The following is a 15802-nucleotide window of genomic DNA, read 5'->3' as shown; positions in this document are numbered from 1 at the left end:
CACATAAGCGGAAAGCCTCCCCACCCCGCGGGGCTGCCTCCTTCATCAGCGCACGCTCCATGGAGCGCCTCAGGGATTCTGCAGCTCGCCCTTTAAAGTCCGCATCCACGCTTGTCTCGCCCGGTTCCTTTCTTTTCCATTCCAATCCCCGGCCCGAGCAACGTCCTCCACCGCCCCCTCGGAAGATGGACAAGCAACAGCCCAGTTCCTTCCAGCAGCTGGAAAAGGTAAATCGTCCCCCCCTCCTCCAGTGATCTGCGAACCCCAAACTGACTCTGTTCTCCATAGCTCGGCGAAGGCACTTATGCCACTGTACGTACCGGACTTCCGTGCCCCTGCGACACAGACGACCCCCTGTCGCCTCCCCCGAGTGTGTCGCTGACGCAGAGAATAACCGCAGGTCTTCAAAGGGCGCAATCGCCAAACGGGCGAGATGGTGGCGCTGAAGGAAATCCACCTCGACTCCGAAGAAGGAACGCCGTCGACCGCCATTCGTGAGATCTCACTGATGAAGGAGTTGAAGCACGACAGCATCGTCTCGCTTTACGATGTCATCCACACCGAGAACAAGCTCATGCTCGTTTTCGAGTTCATGGACAAGGATCTGAAGAGATACATGGATACTCGCGGAGACCGCGGCCAGTTGGACCCCGTCACCATCAAGTCCTTCATGCACCAGCTGCTGAAGGGAATCGCTTTCTGCCATGAGAACCGAGTCCTCCACCGCGACCTGAAGCCTCAGAACCTGCTGATTAACAAGAAGGGTCAGTTGAAGCTGGGCGATTTCGGTCTGGCTCGAGCCTTCGGTATCCCGGTCAACACATTCTCCAATGAGGTCGTTACCCTGTGGTACCGCGCACCCGATGTCCTGCTGGGCAGTCGCACCTACAACACCAGCATTGACATCTGGTCGGCCGGCTGCATCATGGCGGAGATGTACACGGGACGTCCGCTCTTCCCGGGTACCACGAACGAAGACCAGCTATTGAAGATTTTCCGATTGATGGGCACGCCGTCCGAACGCTCCTGGCCCGGTATCGCCCAGCTGCCGGAGTATAAGCCCACATTCCACGTTTATGCGACGCAAGATCTCGGCTTGATTCTCCCGCAGATTGACCCTCTCGGCCTGGATCTCCTCAACCGGATGCTTCAGCTTCGCCCGGAGATGCGCATCAGCGCTGCCGATGCCCTGCAGCATCCCTGGTTCAATGACCTGCCCCAGCTTCAGGCTCAATTACAGCACCAGCAGCAACAGCAGCAGATGGCTGGTGCGTATGGAGGAATGGTTCCCCCTCAGTCTGCATACTAATGATGACGGAGACTGCGTATGATGAGACGACGAGCTCGATTTTAGACAATCGCACGGGAGAATTCGGCGTTATACCCGATGATGGCATCTCTTTCTTTTTTTTCTGCGTCCTGCTTTCCTGTACTTCTTTTTTGGCTTTGATATTTGGCATGCACTACTTTGGGGAAAGTCGCTACTTGGAAGACAAAGGAGTGAAAGGTTCTGTTATGCTGCGAGCCTTTTGCTCTTTGCGCATCTATTTTTCCAAGCCTTGGTGGCTAGTTTGGACACAGATCAGCTAGAGCTACTTACGATCAATCTATAACACAGTTCATCGCGGCCAAGGGTTCATTCTTCTAGGGATATGTATTCACAGGATATTTCTCGCGTGCCATATCAGCCTTACTATTTCGGCTGCCCTTCCACGCTACCAGGGTTCTCCGAGTGCCACTGGACAAAGCGCTTTGAGTGTAAGCCGAGGCTTTTCCAGGATAGCTTGCGCAGTAAACCCCTGTCCAGTCGCGGCTCCTTTCAGGCACACTCTGATGAACATGAACGATCCTGAATAAAGAGAAAGAGACATCTTAACAATACTCACGTTTGAGTTTCCGATTCTTTCGGGGAGACATCAACCTGATCATCTTTTCCACTATAATCACTCTCTACATCCTCCACAAGCCCATAGCAATCTAGACCATCCCACTTGACGTCCATTGGACCAGAAAAGTCACTGGCGTACGAAAGAGCTTTGCCGGCCCGAGTTAAGCAGGGGGTGTCACACACGGAACGCACCGACTCTCTCCCTTTTCCGGTTCCTCGAGGGCCCTCGAATCGACAGAGATTCAGGGCTTTCGGAGAATTTACTCCAGAAAGGCCCTCCAGGTCCGCCAGTGACAGGTAATACCGGCTGCTGGATTTTCCGGACAAGACAATCTCAATGATCGGTGTCGCCATTTCTCTTGATGAGATCGGTACCGGCAAGGCGAGACCTGACACAATAGACCCTAGTCACCCGACGCGAGTACCTGCTCAGACGAATTCGTGTTCTTTGTGTGCAAGCGTGTATTCATTCATTTGCAAATTGGCTCCTGTCCTCCTACATATTATGAACGACTTTAAATCAAGTCTGTGTGGCCTTTTGAGCGCCCGCTCCTTTCTTTTGTCACCCATCTTCATGCCCAGGCTATTTGTCTTGTATGTTACGCTCCAAATATCCTTATCGATTGGCGCTGGAAGTGTGATGATCTCATAGTTAGCATGAATCTACTCTTCAGGCCCCCCGCCATCCTTTGAGATTTGTTGCTATTTCCGTGAGATGCTGTCAGTGGGTTGAATGGAGACCGAACACGAGGGTCTTTCGAATCACCGAGGCTCTGTCTACACATGCAAGTACTTCATCAAAGTACCCTCCCCGACGATCGCGAGAATCAATAGCCATTCCCCCTCGTGGGTCATCGTATACGGGCTAGGAAAGGTGGAGGCGAATGGTGGCTGGAGTCCCGCCAGACGGAATGAAACAGCAATACATGCGACCATGAAACAATAACCATGGCACCTTCACAGCAGCAGCTCTTCGCCATCTCAATCACAGAACGAATCTGCTCCGCCATCTCGCTAATCGGAACATTCATCATAGTCACGACATTCATCGGGTCGCGCTCGTTTCGAAGACCCATCAACCGGCTCGTCTTTTATGCTTCCTGGGGTAATATCATGGCCAATATAGCAACTTTGATATCGCAGGATAGTATCCATGCCGGTGTTGGCAGTTCTCTGTGTCAATTTCAGGCATTTTTGATTCAGTGGTAAGTGCTCCACGAGCTTGAAAATTATTAGTATCATTATGTATAATGGCTTGTTTCTGATCGTACTCTAGGTTCATGCCCGCAGATGCCCTGTGGACATTCGCCATGGCCTGCAACGTCTACCTCACCTTCTTCCACAAGTACAACTCAGAACAACTGCGCCAGCTAGAATGGAAATACGTCATCTTCTGCTACGGTCTCCCGTTTATTCCGGCCTTCGCATATTTCTTCATCAAGACACAAGGTCGAGGCCGGATATACGGTTCCGCGATAGTAAGCCACCCACATCCAAATATTCAGTCGCAAGTATTCATCCCCTCCTGACCACCATCACAATATCTCCAGATATGGTGCTGGGTCTCGCTAAAATGGGACTACCTCCGCATAGCCGTTTTCTACGGCCCGGTCTGGCTAGTAATCTTCCTGACATTCGCCATCTACCTCCGCGCCGGCTCAGTAATCTACCAAAAGCGGCGTCAACTCCGCATCGCGGGCGCCATGGACTCCTTCGATTCAGAGCATCAGCTTGAGGCTCCGCTCGTCAAATTATCCGGCATTCACGTCACCTCCGAAATAGCGTACTCGACGCCGGAACGGCAGTCTTTTGTCTCGGGTTTCGGGCCCCCGGGTCCAAGTTTCATCTCGACGTTCAGTCCCTATTCCGTAACGATCGAGGCTGGTCCTCATGATCCTGATCCCGTCGATATATTTCAGGGATCTGTTCCGCCATTGGTTTCAGCTGGATCGTCAAATTTGAGGCCCGGTCCGACTCCGCTGCAGATGGAAATGAGGTCGTCGAGGGTGGTTGTTCCGGAGAGATATTCACGGCGAAGATCTGTGGTTGCGACGGCGGGGACGGAGACGAGGTCGGCTGCTTTGGCATATACGAAATATGCGGTGCTGTTTTTTGTTGCGTTGCTTGTTACTTGGGTATGTCCATTGTTTTTCGATTGATTCGGTTTCCACTGGCTAATCTCGACATATAATCAGGTACCTTCAACTGCTAATAGGGTTTACGCGCTTGTTCTTCCGGATGACTTTTCGTTTGGATTGAACTTTGCTTCTAGCTTCGTGCTTCCCCTGCAGGGATTCTGGAATAGTCTTATTTATATTTCGATATCGTGGCCGGCGTTCAAAGCTCTCTGGAGAGATTTCAGGCGTGGGTCGCCTACACTTCAGAAAATGGCTAGATAGCTTGATCGGCGCTAGTTTTTCAGATTTATTCTCTAGTTATCGTTTCATTCACATACATTAGTCAGAGTATTCCATTACTTTTCAACTGATTGGTGTCAAGAGAAAGCAGTGGCGTCATCAGCTCTCACCCTCACAGCTGTCAAGCAGAATATATAATTTGTAGAGATACCATAGCTTCACAGGTTTTTTTCATTAATACAGTGTACTAACGAGCATTACACATACTTGAAAAATCACAAAGACACATTACATGAACATAAATTCATCCATCCTCCTCTTCAAGAACTGGTAGCTCTACTCTTTTCGGATATCCAAAATCACGTGATCATCGCGTCGCGGTGCCAATGGATCCCCGACAGCGAGTCCAAATTCCTCGCAAATCAACAACCCCTCCGATCGCAGTCGCCACCAGCAGAAGCCACCCTCAGCTAAAGAGCGACTCTTACGACCGCGCAAAGCTCGAATTTGACCACCATGGCCGAACAAAGCTCACAAGCAACCGGCGCCCCTCCACCTCTCGGCCTACGCGCCTCGCGTCTACACCAAGTCTTCGACCAAGCGCTCGCTCGCACGCTTCGCGCAAATTCATTCGCCAACTTCGCGAGCTGCTTCCCGACACCTTCGCGACATGTGCCAGCCAGCCTGGAGAATGTTTGGAGACAGCTGAATGCGAAGTTGGAGGAGAGTGCGAAGGCGGAGTTTGAGGAGATCATTGCGGAGAGGGAGGCGGTGGGACATTTGAATGAGCTTGATCGGCTTGTTAACGAGGCGAGGGAGAGGAAGAATGCTGAGGGGAAGAATGGGGAGGGTCAGAAGACTGGTAATGCGTATGTTTATTTACCTTGAAAGGTTGATGATGAGTGATTTTACTGATGGGATTTAGACCGCATACGCTTGGCGCAGATGAGCTTTTCAAGGCGCATTTGACGCCTTATCTTCAGGAGGTGCAGTCGAGTTTGAATGAGAAGCTTGAGGAGACGCATGTTCAGAATGCGGAGCTTGCGCAGACGGTTCAGAAGCAGCGGTTGGAGATTGAGCAGCTTCTTTCGCATCTTGAGTCTGTTGTTTCGGATATTGAGGGTGCTGCAACTGCTTCTACAAACTTCAGTGCTGAGAATCATCTTCGTGAGGATGCGGTTCAGATGGATGAGGAGCTTAATGTCCGGCCTGGTTTGTGAAGATATGTTGTATTCTTTTTACTTGATTTGTCGCTGTACGGTTTTTATGAGATCAGGGCACCCATTTCCGTGGCTTCGATCATTCCATCCTCCACCATCTCAGTCGCGACGGCTATCACCTGCTCAAACGACCTGGACTTGAGTTCCTGCAACTTGGTATTCTGGCCCTCGACCGCTGCCGCAATTGCCTCCTTGCACGACCCATCCCGCTCTTCAATCACGGCGCCATCACGACGAGCCAAAGCTGCGGCTCCGCGGTAATATGTCTGAGCATTGCGCAAAAGTGTCGCGCCATTCTGCTTCGCCATGCTATGATTCCACGGCTCCCGGCCCAATCGCCAACGCTGCATCTCCACATCTCCTCGAGCGAGGTGAATTTTGGGGAGGTTCTCGGCATTGGGAAGTTTGGATGCTGCCGTCAAGGCATCCAATGCAGCGGAAAGGGATTGCCAACGCACGGAGATGGAAATTTGGAGGGTTTCGGGATCCTCATGGGGCGGTACCTCGGCAAAAGCTGCATTGAGCGAAACCAGTGCCTCGGCCTTGTTGCACAATCCCTCTGGGTCGGCTGAAACGTCCAACTCAGAGCCAAATGCCTGTCCGACTTCCTCCTGGTAGGTCTGAACATCGGTATGGCCACCCCGGTAAAGCACTTCGTGAATCGCACAGACGAGCTTGGCCTTCGACAAGGCCGCCTCGTACTGTCTGTCAGAACCTTCTACATAAGCGGGTAAGCGGGTCTCAACGAGTCCCGATGAATACTCTTGCACCCAGCCGAGACCACCTGCGTTGGGGTTGGAGGTTAGGAGATTGCACAGGGCCGTCAGGGTATCCAGCTGCGCAACGGCGGTATCCACCAGCGTATTCTTGGTAACAGGTTCGACAATCGCCGCCCAGTGTTCCTGCGACTCATCCGACGGCTCGGCCTCATCTGGTGCGGAAGGCTGGGGCTGTGGCGGGGGTGGTGCCTGCTGCTCCGGGGCTTGAGCTTCGGTCGACTCCATCTGTTCCATCTGCTCCTGCATCTCCGTGTACTTCATCTCTTGTAGTATGAGACAACGCTGGAAGAGCTCAACTGCCTCTTCCAAATACGTGCTGGCCTGCATTATGGCGCCCTCGCTTGGATGCTTGGAGTCGGCGATCGCCTCTGCCAGACTGGTCAGCACCTGGCCACTGTTGAAGAGGGCGTCAGCATTGTCCTGCTCGAGGACCAGGGCATCGCGGTGTGACTGCAGTGCAATCTGCAAGATTTCAATTTGCGGGGCCGGCAATTGAGCGGCTAGTTTGGGATGTTGTGTGATTTCGTATTGCACTCGGGCTCTGGAGGGATGTTAGTTGATTTTTTCATAGGTTTGTAATAGTAGTTCCTATAACCATATGCATAGGTGATGAAAAACACATATCCATCCGACATGAAATGTTCGAAAATGTCCAAACTTGACAAAAGTAATACACAAACAATGACATACTTGTTGTAGGCCAGATCAAAAGCCGCGGGATGCTTCTGCAGCCCTTCATCGTAGTTGGCGATAGCGCGCATAAAAAAGCGCATGGACTTGGTCGCATCGCCGGCGCGCCATTTCTCGCCCGCCTCTTCTAATTCCACGCCCGCTATTCATTGGAAAAGTCAGTTCTCTATTCTCCTACCATACGTCGACCCAACCTTTTCTGCCCAGTGTGCTCTGGGTGACTGAACAGGCGGGGACCAGGACGATCCTCACCGGCAAGAAAATCATCGGCCGTGACCGGGGCGGCCTGGCAATGATCATATGTTAGCTACCTGATGGGTCCAGGTTGAACTCGGGCAGGATCGATTGGGTTAGGCTCAGCTTGGTAAGGGCGAAGGACAAATAGAAGAACATATCGGGTATGGGGTCGAGTTTCCTGGATTGGAGGAAACCACTAGCGCAAGCACCTACCTGCTTTGCAGCCTTTTTCTTGGGCTTGAAATCCCTGAGTAGGCTCTTTGGTTTGGGCATGTTCGACTCTCGGCGTCGAGGCTGGAGGAGAGTAAAGTACTTCAGCGTTCTGCAGTGGATTTACTAGGTCGTGAGATGCTTAGCGAAGCGCAGAGTGGGTGATGCAATGTGCCAAGACCGCGACTTGCTTACTACCGTTCCCTCAGCTCTGTATGTATTGGCTGTGGTAATTACCCTACTCTTTGATCAAATTCTCCGCCACCAGCTGGTTACACTTCCTCCACTTCATCTCCATCCTGGCTGATCCGCACGTGGCAAAGTTCCACCCGGTGTGAGACGCATGGTTACTCTGTACTTCGTCCTTTGTACTCGCTGTACTCTCACCCCTGACGACTTCCTTCTTACTAGTATATCATTATACTACTAATCACCATCCTGCATTCATCCCATCTCGTGCCCCTCGCAACCGTAAAACCCTGACCGCTCCACGCGGCTAGCTGAACGATCGCTGCGACGACTGCCCTCGCACATCCCTCCATCCGGCCTCCTTTCTTACACCAACCCCGCCGGCGCGACCCACTCCTGCCGTTTCGGCCTCCTGAGTCGTCGTCTCATCAAAATACAGAATTGGGACGCCCGCGCCTGCAGCTGTTTCAGTCCCGCCCTCCATTTTCCCTTTCTTCAATCCTCAGCCTCAAAACTCTCTCCCTCAATCCACTTTTTGTCACCTTTTTCACCCCTCGTGAGACTCGCGTGGTATGTCTCCCTCCCAGGAATGCGCCCGACGGAATTTAAACCGTGGAGCCGGCCGATGACCCGTACTAACCGTCTGCCTTTTCTAGTGTACGACGCCCGTCTACATCTACCGCCGAGAACATCATCCCACCACCTCCCTCACAAATACATTCCCCTCGGTCGACGGCTGCGTCGCCCACAACGAAGACATGGCCCGCCAACCGTCCCTCGACTCAGAGCGGCCCATCATGACCAACTCGGTGAGTGGCGTGACCGCCCCTTTTGCCCCTCCAACGATCTTGCGCCGAGCGCACCCTTTGTCGCACCACACAATCAAACTAATGAATTCATGGATAGAACCGCACCTCCAAGCGTTTCTCCACCATCAGCGGAAGCCCTTCGATGGCTGCCTCCGAACGTACAATTGGTAGCCTGCCGAGCGGAGACCCCAGAGTCCGCGACATTCACCACCTCGGCGACGGCCTGGAGCGCCTCGAGAACAAGCCCCTGCAAGCACAACGATTTGTCCCGACCGCTGAAAAATCCGATAACTTGAATAAGCTGGCCCTCGGTGCCAAGGTCGAGCGCGCCCTTGGGCGCCGCATGACGAGCCAGGATGCCGTCATGCGCAAGCCGACTTTGAATGAGAAGGCCGCGGCCAGCACCACCTCTTAGACTATCTGAGGGCGCAGATTCAAGGAAAAGTCTGACTATGTTTTCGGTGGCCTGTGCTGTTGTTGATTCTGTCTTCTTTCATCATCCCTCAGCGGACCTCGTCTACGAGGCTCTACGATCGCTTTCATATGTTTTCAGTCGAGCTCATCACGTCTCATCATACCCCCTTTCTTTTGAGGTTCTTTTTTTCGTGGCGTTTGATTTGATGAATATCGCATTTTTTCCCCCCTTTATTCAAAATTCTCCGGTATATGTCTCCTGGTCTTGATGTTCTCTTCTTAATATCTACCTCGTGATCCTACTTTGAAAATACGTTAGAACTATCCTCTCGGGCTTCCATCTTAGTGTATTTTGAATATACGTTCAGCTGATACTCAGTGCAGTGCATGATGACTTTGCGTTGCCTAATATATTTGGTCAGCGGCATAGATGGTACAACCAGCGGTTGAGCTGCCAAATGTTACCTAGTGCTACCAGTAGTACCATATACCATATAAAGGTGAGCATGCTGATATCCTACGATTATCCTCCACTAGTGTGAGTTCATCTCTCTGCTCTGCTTGTGACTGAGTGTCCTTCTCTCCTGTCTTCCCCGCCATTCATTCCTCGTCGCATTCCTGTCGTCATCCCGCTATACTTCTCGAAGGCTCCTCGGTTCTGCCGGGCGGTGAGCCGTGCCAAGCGCACGCGAAACCCGCACGGAGAAGTCATTGTGAATGAAGTCGCTTTTTCCCCAAGGTGCTATTTCTTCCCTCCTCGAGCTTCGTTTCCTCTTCAGCTGCCTCTCTTCCACCCTTCTCAATTCTCACACACCACACTGTTCGCATCCCGCTTTCGTGAAACTCGACTTCGCGCTCGTCCGTCCAAGCTCTCGTGTCTGATTCAATCCGCACAAGAGGCATTTTCCCGTTCACGCCCTCCCCAGCTACCTCACCTCTCCCGCCACGCTTTCGGTTTTCTGTCTAGACGCTCCTCCGTCGAGACCTCTCGCCTTTACTCTTCTTTGCTTCTCTCCTTCCGCTCCCAATTGTTTGCATTGTAAGTTGCGCCCGCCTCAGCTGGTCTGTGTGGAGATATCTAAACTCACCTAGTGCCTGCAGTTCAAGCAAACGAATCTCCAAACTCCCAGAACATCCTCTCCAGCCCAAGTGAATTAGAAGAGTCAATTATTCTCTAGTATTGGGCCTCAATCATCTCCATCACTTCCGATTACATATTCATCTAAACCGCATCTTCAACCAATCCTCGGACACCGGAGTTCCTACGATTCACCATGTCGGACATCAGCCAGATCAACCAGGTTCCCATCAACGGCAACTACCCCGCTCAGCACTCCTACCCTGATCACTTCAACCCTGGTCATGCCGCCATGAACACCGCGGCCAACTTTCAGCCGGCTCAGTCCTCCACCCCGACTACTGCCACTCCCACCGACCCCAAGAACAACATCCCCAAGGATGAGGTCGGCTGGTTCTTCGTCGAGCAGTACTACACCACCCTGAGCCGCAACCCCGACAAGGTCCACCTCTTCTACTCTCGGCGTTCTCAGTTCGTCTTCGGCACTGAGGCCGAGTCGGTCCCCGTTGCCGTTGGCACTAAGGTAAGTTATTTCCGCAAACTCCCATTCCGCATTTCATTACAGGCACTAATTGCGTGTTCGTTGCGAATGATAGGCCATCAACGAGCGGATCAAGCAGATCGGTTGGCAGGACTGCAAGGTGCGCGTCCTGAACGTCGACTCCCAGGAGTCTTTCGACAACATCCTGGTCACCGTTATCGGCGAGATCTCCAACCAGGGCAAGCCCTCTTGCAAGTTCACCCAAACCTTTGTTCTTGCCGAGCAGCCTAACGGCTACTATGTCCTGAACGACATCTTCCGTTACCTGGCGGATGAGGAGGAGCTTGTTAACGAGGAAGAGGAGGCCACTCCTGCTGTCGAGGCCCCCAAGCCCGAGGAGCCCTCCCTCGCCGTTGAGGCTCAGGTGACTGATGAGGCTGCTGCCTCCAAGATTGACGAGAAGCTCGAGCAGGAGGCCAATGGCGAGGCCGAGCAGGCCCTGGAGGTGCCTGCCGAGACCAACGGGGCTCCCGCCGCCGCCACCGCCGCCGAAGAGCAAGCTCCTGTTCCCGCTGTTGAGGCTGAACTCACCAAGAATGAAGCGCCTCTGACCCCGGAGCCCACTCCCGTGCCCGAGAAGCAGAAGGAGGTTGCCGAGAAGGAGCATGCTCCCGCACCCGCTGGCCCTAAGTCCTGGGCTTCCATGCTTGCCTCCAAGGTTGGCAACGCCCCGGCTATCCCCGCCATTCCCGCTGCCCCTAAGGGTGCTCCTCAGTCTGCTGCTACTGCGGCTGCCCCCGCCGCCCGCGCCCCCACCACCGAGGCTCGCCCTCAGGAGGCTGCTCCCACCGACGGCTCCGGCTGGCAGACCGCCGGCGCGGAGCACAAGAAGACCCAGTCTCGCGCCGATGAGCCGCCCACCCACGGCTACATCAAGAACGTCACGGACAAGGTCGATTACCATGCGCTCAAGCAGACCTTGGCCCGCTTTGGCAAGCTGAACTATTTCGACATCAGCCGCCAAAAGGTAAGCAAAGATTCACCCTCGAATTATTCCGCTTTCAGCCATTTTATACTGACTTTCCACTCAAGAACTGCGCGTTCGTTGAGTACGCCGAGCCCGCCGGCTACGCTACGGCCGTCGCTGCCAACCCTCACCAGGTTGGCAGCGAGCAGCTGACCGTGGAGGAGCGCCGCCCCCGCGGTAACGCCTACAGCGGCAATGTCGGCCGCGGCGGTGCTGGTCGCGGTCGTGGTGACCGCGCCAGCCAGGGCCGCGGCGGTTTCCAACGCGACGGCCGTGGTGGCTTTGCTCCTCGCGGTCGTGGCGGCAACGTGGCCAAGAGCCGCGGCCAGGCCCAGGCTGCTTAAGCATCTTAAGAATCCTTCTGTCTGTGCCCTTTTTTTAACCCTTTTTTTGGTTTCTAAATTCTTTTTAAAGCTTCGATGTAGTGTTTTTCTCTTCTTCTTTCTATATTTCACCTTTTGCATTGCGACCTGTATTAATCTGGTTTTTTCCCTCCCTTTTCGTCCCATGTTTCCCCCTTCTCATCCCATCTGTTTCTGTTCTGTTTTGTCGATTTTCCTAATGACATGTGATATGTGACTCGATTTCTTTCTTTTTGTCACAGTGCATATTAGCGGTAGGATCCGGCCTGGCGGGAAAAAGTCGTTTCTCTTTTCCTTTCCCTCACTGAGTGCTGATTCATCTTATCCTCAGTTTCATCTTCATCTGAATATACCATTCCGGTATTAAGGGTAGGGCTGGCTGTCGCGATGTCTGAATTCACGATTCTTTGCCCGATGAGGTGTTTCTTGTGTCTTTTATTTGTGCCATGACCCTGTGTCTCTCCAGACCTATATCGCATATTTCGAGTTCTAGCATAGCAAGCTCCATGGTTTTGAGGTGTCGTCCCATCTTGCTCGCTCTTTTCTTTTTCTTTTTCTTTTTTTTTCCACTCTTCATGTTTTATTTGACTCCTTTAGGTTTTCTTTCCTTCGTTTCATGTGTATCTTGCCAGAGCTTCATACAGGAGAGATGGATGCGTAAGCCGCAGGGCCTCCGGAGATGTCCAAATCGTTGCTCGAGCATCTACCTTAGACGGTGCTATCTCAATCCAAGACAGTCGTACAAGCCCCTGTCCTATTTCCCATTGCAATCGTAGTCTACCTCAGGGTAATGTCATCTTTGTCGTACAAACCCCGTACGCTTGCAGGACGGCGACCAAATCAACCGTATTGCGACGAAGATTCTAGATGTGGGTGCCTCAGGCACCGACGCAGCTCTCCCCAGGCTTTGACAGGCAGCTCTCCCCCAAATGCAATAAAAAGTGGCGACGCCAAACAAAGAAAAAGCAAAGAGTGGCCCATTTCCGGCCCCCCCAGGAAGCCTCTAGAATGGTGGTTGGGGCAAGTTGCCTGACCGACCAGCGGTGGAAGTTGCTGGATCGCCGTGGAAACCCGCCAGAAATTTTTGGAAACACAAAAAGCTACCCGCTCTCCTCTCTTCTTCATCTCCCTTCTCCCCCATCGGTTCTGCTCTGGTTGTCTCCAGCAGTTCTTTCTCTTTTCCCATCTTCCTTCTTTAGCATTTTCTTGTACGTTCACCCTTCTGGGTCCCTATCTCTCATCGCTCTCCCTCTCCCCTCTTCGCTTCCCCACCTTCCAATCTGGTGCCTGCAGAAAGAGCGAGACCGAGAAGTGAGAGACCGGATCCTCCCCATTGATCTCGCCTCACAATTTGCCATTCTAACTTCATTACAGTATTCAACCGCTATCATGCCGGAGACCTTCGAGTTCCAGGCTGAGATCTCTCAGCTGCTCTCGCTGATCATTAACACCGTCTACTCCAACAAGGAGATCTTCCTGCGTGAACTGATCTCCAACGCCTCCGATGCTCTGGACAAGATCCGCTATGAGTCCCTCTCGGATCCCTCCAAGCTCGACTCCAACAAGGACCTCCGCATCGACATCATTCCCGACAAGGAGAACAAGACCTTGACCATCCGCGATACCGGTATTGGTATGACCAAGGCTGTAAGTTGAACCAAGTTGAACCCTCATGTCTTCTCATTGGATTAGTCATACTCATTTTTCATCATCGTATAGGATCTGATCAACAACCTTGGTACAATTGCCCGCTCCGGTACCAAGCAGTTCATGGAGGCCCTGTCCGCCGGTGCCGATATCTCCATGATCGGCCAGTTCGGTGTCGGTTTCTACTCCGCCTACCTGGTTGCCGACAAGGTCACCTTCGTCTCCAAGCACAACGATGACGAGCAGTACGTCTGGGAGTCCGCCGCCGGTGGTACCTTCACCCTGACCCAGGACACCGAGGGCGAGCAGCTCGGCCGCGGTTCCAAGATCATCCTGCACCTGAAGGATGAGCAGATGGACTACCTCAACGAGGCCCGCATCAAGGAGGTTGTCCGCAAGCACTCCGAGTTCATCTCCTACCCCATCTACCTGCACGTCCTGAAGGAGACCGAGAAGGAGGTCCCCGACGAGGAGGCTGAGGAGTCCAAGGAGGAGGACGAGGAGAAGAAGCCCAAGGTTGAGGAGGTCGACGAGGATGAGGAGAAGAAGGACAAGAAGACCAAGACCGTCAAGGAGTCGAAGATCGAGGAGGAGGAGCTTAACAAGACCAAGCCCATCTGGACTCGCAACCCCGCTGACATCACCACCGAGGAGTACGCCTCCTTCTACAAGTCCCTCTCCAACGACTGGGAGGACCACCTGGGTGTCAAGCACTTCTCCGTTGAGGGTCAGCTTGAGTTCCGCGCCATCCTCTTCGTCCCCAAGCGCGCTCCCTTCGACCTGTTCGAGACCAAGAAGACCAAGAACAACATCAAGCTGTACGTTCGCCGCGTCTTCATCACCGACGATGCTACCGACCTGATCCCCGAGTGGCTCGGCTTCGTCAAGGGTGTCGTCGACTCCGAGGACCTGCCCCTCAACCTGTCCCGTGAGACCTTGCAGCAGAACAAGATCATGAAGGTCATCAAGAAGAACATTGTCAAGAAGACCCTCGAGCTCTTCACTGAGATCGCCGAGGACCGTGAGCAGTTCGACAAGTTCTACTCCGCCTTCAGCAAGAACATCAAGCTCGGTATTCACGAGGACGCCCAGAACCGCCCTACCCTGGCCAAGCTGCTCCGCTACCAGTCCACCAAGTCTGGCGACGAGGCCACCTCGCTCACCGACTACGTCACCCGCATGCCCGAGCACCAGAAGAACATGTACTACATCACCGGCGAGTCCATCAAGGCTGTCGCTCAGTCTCCCTTCCTGGACACCCTCAAGCAGAAGAACTTTGAGGTTCTGTACCTGGTTGACCCCATTGATGAGTACGCCTTCACCCAGCTGAAGGAGTTTGACGGCAAGAAGCTGGTCGACATTACCAAGGACTTCGAGCTCGAGGAGACCGAGGAGGAGAAGGCCGAGCGCGAGAAGGAGGAGAAGGAGTTCGAGGAGCTCGCCAAGTCTCTGAAGAACGTCCTCGGCGACAAGGTCGAGAAGGTCGTCGTCTCCCACAAGCTCATGGGTGCCCCCTGCGCCATCCGTACCGGCCAGTTCGGTTGGTCCGCCAACATGGAGCGTATCATGAAGGCCCAGGCCCTCCGTGACACCTCCATGTCCTCCTACATGTCCTCCAAGAAGACCTTCGAGATCTCCCCCAAGTCCTCCATCATCAAGGAGCTCAAGAAGAAGGTCGAGGCTGACGGCGAGAACGACCGCACCGTCAAGTCCATCACCCAGCTTCTGTTCGAGACCTCCCTGTTGGTCTCCGGCTTCACCATCGAGGAGCCTGCCAGCTTCGCTGAGCGCATTCACAAGCTCGTTTCTCTGGGTCTGAACATCGACGAGGATGCCGAGACCGCTGAGGAGAAGGCTGCTGAGGAGGCTCCCGCCGCCGAGGCCACTGGTGAGAGCGCTATGGAGGAGGTTGACTAAATGCTCTTCACCTCTTGTCTTGTTGCTAAAGTTCTTACGGGAAATGGGAAACGGGATTACGACCCTTGATGTTTTTTCTTTTTTTTCTTTACAAATCCAGATGATTTCTTTCTACCTTTTTTTCCGTGCGTTTCTAAGATTGTTTTAAAGTTCAGGCGTTGGAAGACGTGTATCTTGAACTTGAATACAGCTTGCTTAGGTCAAAGCCGTAACCCAAGTACACCTTACTACAGTAGACGTTGCTCATTGCTATGGCATCAGTACTGCTTGCGATGCTATAATGAAATTGTAACACAGCCTCTACCTACCTCACCCCAAGGTCCTCCCTGTACCTTCCATGAAGTTGGAGGATACATCCACAGCACAACCACCACTCCAACCTTTACACCCACACCCACACCCACACCCAAACTCAACCTTAGGTAGTCCGTAAAGTTCCGAAACAAGTGGATAAACCCCAGAATCGAAAATATCCCGCCACTGACGCACTCGGGATC

The 15802-nt window shown here is 53.2% G+C and overlaps 8 protein-coding genes across 8 annotated transcripts; 6 read left to right on the top strand and 2 right to left on the bottom strand.

Moving 5' to 3' along the window:
* Positions 1 to 59: 59 nt before the first annotated feature.
* On the top strand, positions 60 to 1309 carry N7532_006296 (cyclin-dependent serine/threonine-protein kinase phoA; the record flags this gene model as incomplete). Its single annotated transcript, XM_056618790.1, has 3 exons — positions 60 to 227; positions 289 to 312; positions 401 to 1309. 3 exons carry the CDS (start codon positions 60 to 62, stop codon positions 1307 to 1309), a joined length of 1101 nt encoding a protein of 366 aa, XP_056474949.1.
* A 573-nt stretch (positions 1310 to 1882) lies between these two features.
* Positions 1883 to 2242, bottom strand: N7532_006295 (uncharacterized protein; the record flags this gene model as incomplete). The annotated part of the gene is made up of 1 exon (XM_056618789.1): positions 1883 to 2242. The coding sequence occupies one exon, from the start codon at positions 2240 to 2242 to the stop codon at positions 1883 to 1885; it is 360 nt and encodes a 119-aa protein (XP_056474948.1).
* Positions 2243 to 2836: 594 nt separating this feature from the next.
* Positions 2837 to 4251, top strand: N7532_006294 (putative cAMP receptor-like protein; the record flags this gene model as incomplete). The annotated part of the gene is made up of 4 exons (XM_056618788.1): positions 2837 to 3093; positions 3165 to 3366; positions 3439 to 4023; positions 4084 to 4251. Coding segments are annotated over 4 exons (1212 nt in total), but the record flags the coding sequence as incomplete, so codon positions are not given.
* Positions 4252 to 4761: 510 nt separating this feature from the next.
* Positions 4762 to 5465, top strand: N7532_006293 (PMF1/NNF1 family protein; the record flags this gene model as incomplete). Its single annotated transcript, XM_056618787.1, has 2 exons — positions 4762 to 5114; positions 5171 to 5465. The coding sequence occupies 2 exons, from the start codon at positions 4762 to 4764 to the stop codon at positions 5463 to 5465; spliced, it is 648 nt and encodes a 215-aa protein (XP_056474946.1).
* Positions 5466 to 5509: 44 nt separating this feature from the next.
* Positions 5510 to 7444, bottom strand: N7532_006292 (uncharacterized protein; the record flags this gene model as incomplete). Its single annotated transcript, XM_056618786.1, has 4 exons — positions 5510 to 6785; positions 6935 to 7076; positions 7118 to 7220; positions 7385 to 7444. 4 exons carry the CDS (start codon positions 7442 to 7444, stop codon positions 5510 to 5512), a joined length of 1581 nt encoding a protein of 526 aa, XP_056474945.1.
* Positions 7445 to 8328: 884 nt separating this feature from the next.
* Positions 8329 to 8794, top strand: N7532_006291 (uncharacterized protein; the record flags this gene model as incomplete). The annotated part of the gene is made up of 2 exons (XM_056618785.1): positions 8329 to 8379; positions 8477 to 8794. The coding sequence occupies 2 exons, from the start codon at positions 8329 to 8331 to the stop codon at positions 8792 to 8794; spliced, it is 369 nt and encodes a 122-aa protein (XP_056474944.1).
* A 1273-nt stretch (positions 8795 to 10067) lies between these two features.
* Positions 10068 to 11723, top strand: N7532_006290 (NTF2 and RRM domain protein; the record flags this gene model as incomplete). The annotated part of the gene is made up of 3 exons (XM_056618784.1): positions 10068 to 10394; positions 10468 to 11379; positions 11445 to 11723. 3 exons carry the CDS (start codon positions 10068 to 10070, stop codon positions 11721 to 11723), a joined length of 1518 nt encoding a protein of 505 aa, XP_056474943.1.
* A 1407-nt stretch (positions 11724 to 13130) lies between these two features.
* Positions 13131 to 15305, top strand: hsp90 (chaperone Hsp90; the record flags this gene model as incomplete). The annotated part of the gene is made up of 2 exons (XM_056618783.1): positions 13131 to 13388; positions 13461 to 15305. 2 exons carry the CDS (start codon positions 13131 to 13133, stop codon positions 15303 to 15305), a joined length of 2103 nt encoding a protein of 700 aa, XP_056474942.1.
* Between the last annotated feature and the right edge of the window lie 497 nt (positions 15306 to 15802).

Source organism: Penicillium argentinense (assembly GCF_028826775.1).
Source record: "Penicillium argentinense strain IBT 30761 chromosome Unknown utg000005l_segment0_segment0, whole genome shotgun sequence".
Lineage (NCBI taxonomy): Eukaryota > Fungi > Ascomycota > Eurotiomycetes > Eurotiales > Aspergillaceae > Penicillium > Penicillium argentinense.
The sequence above is the reverse complement of the archived record's forward strand: the minus strand, read 5'-3'. Positions and strand labels throughout refer to the sequence as shown.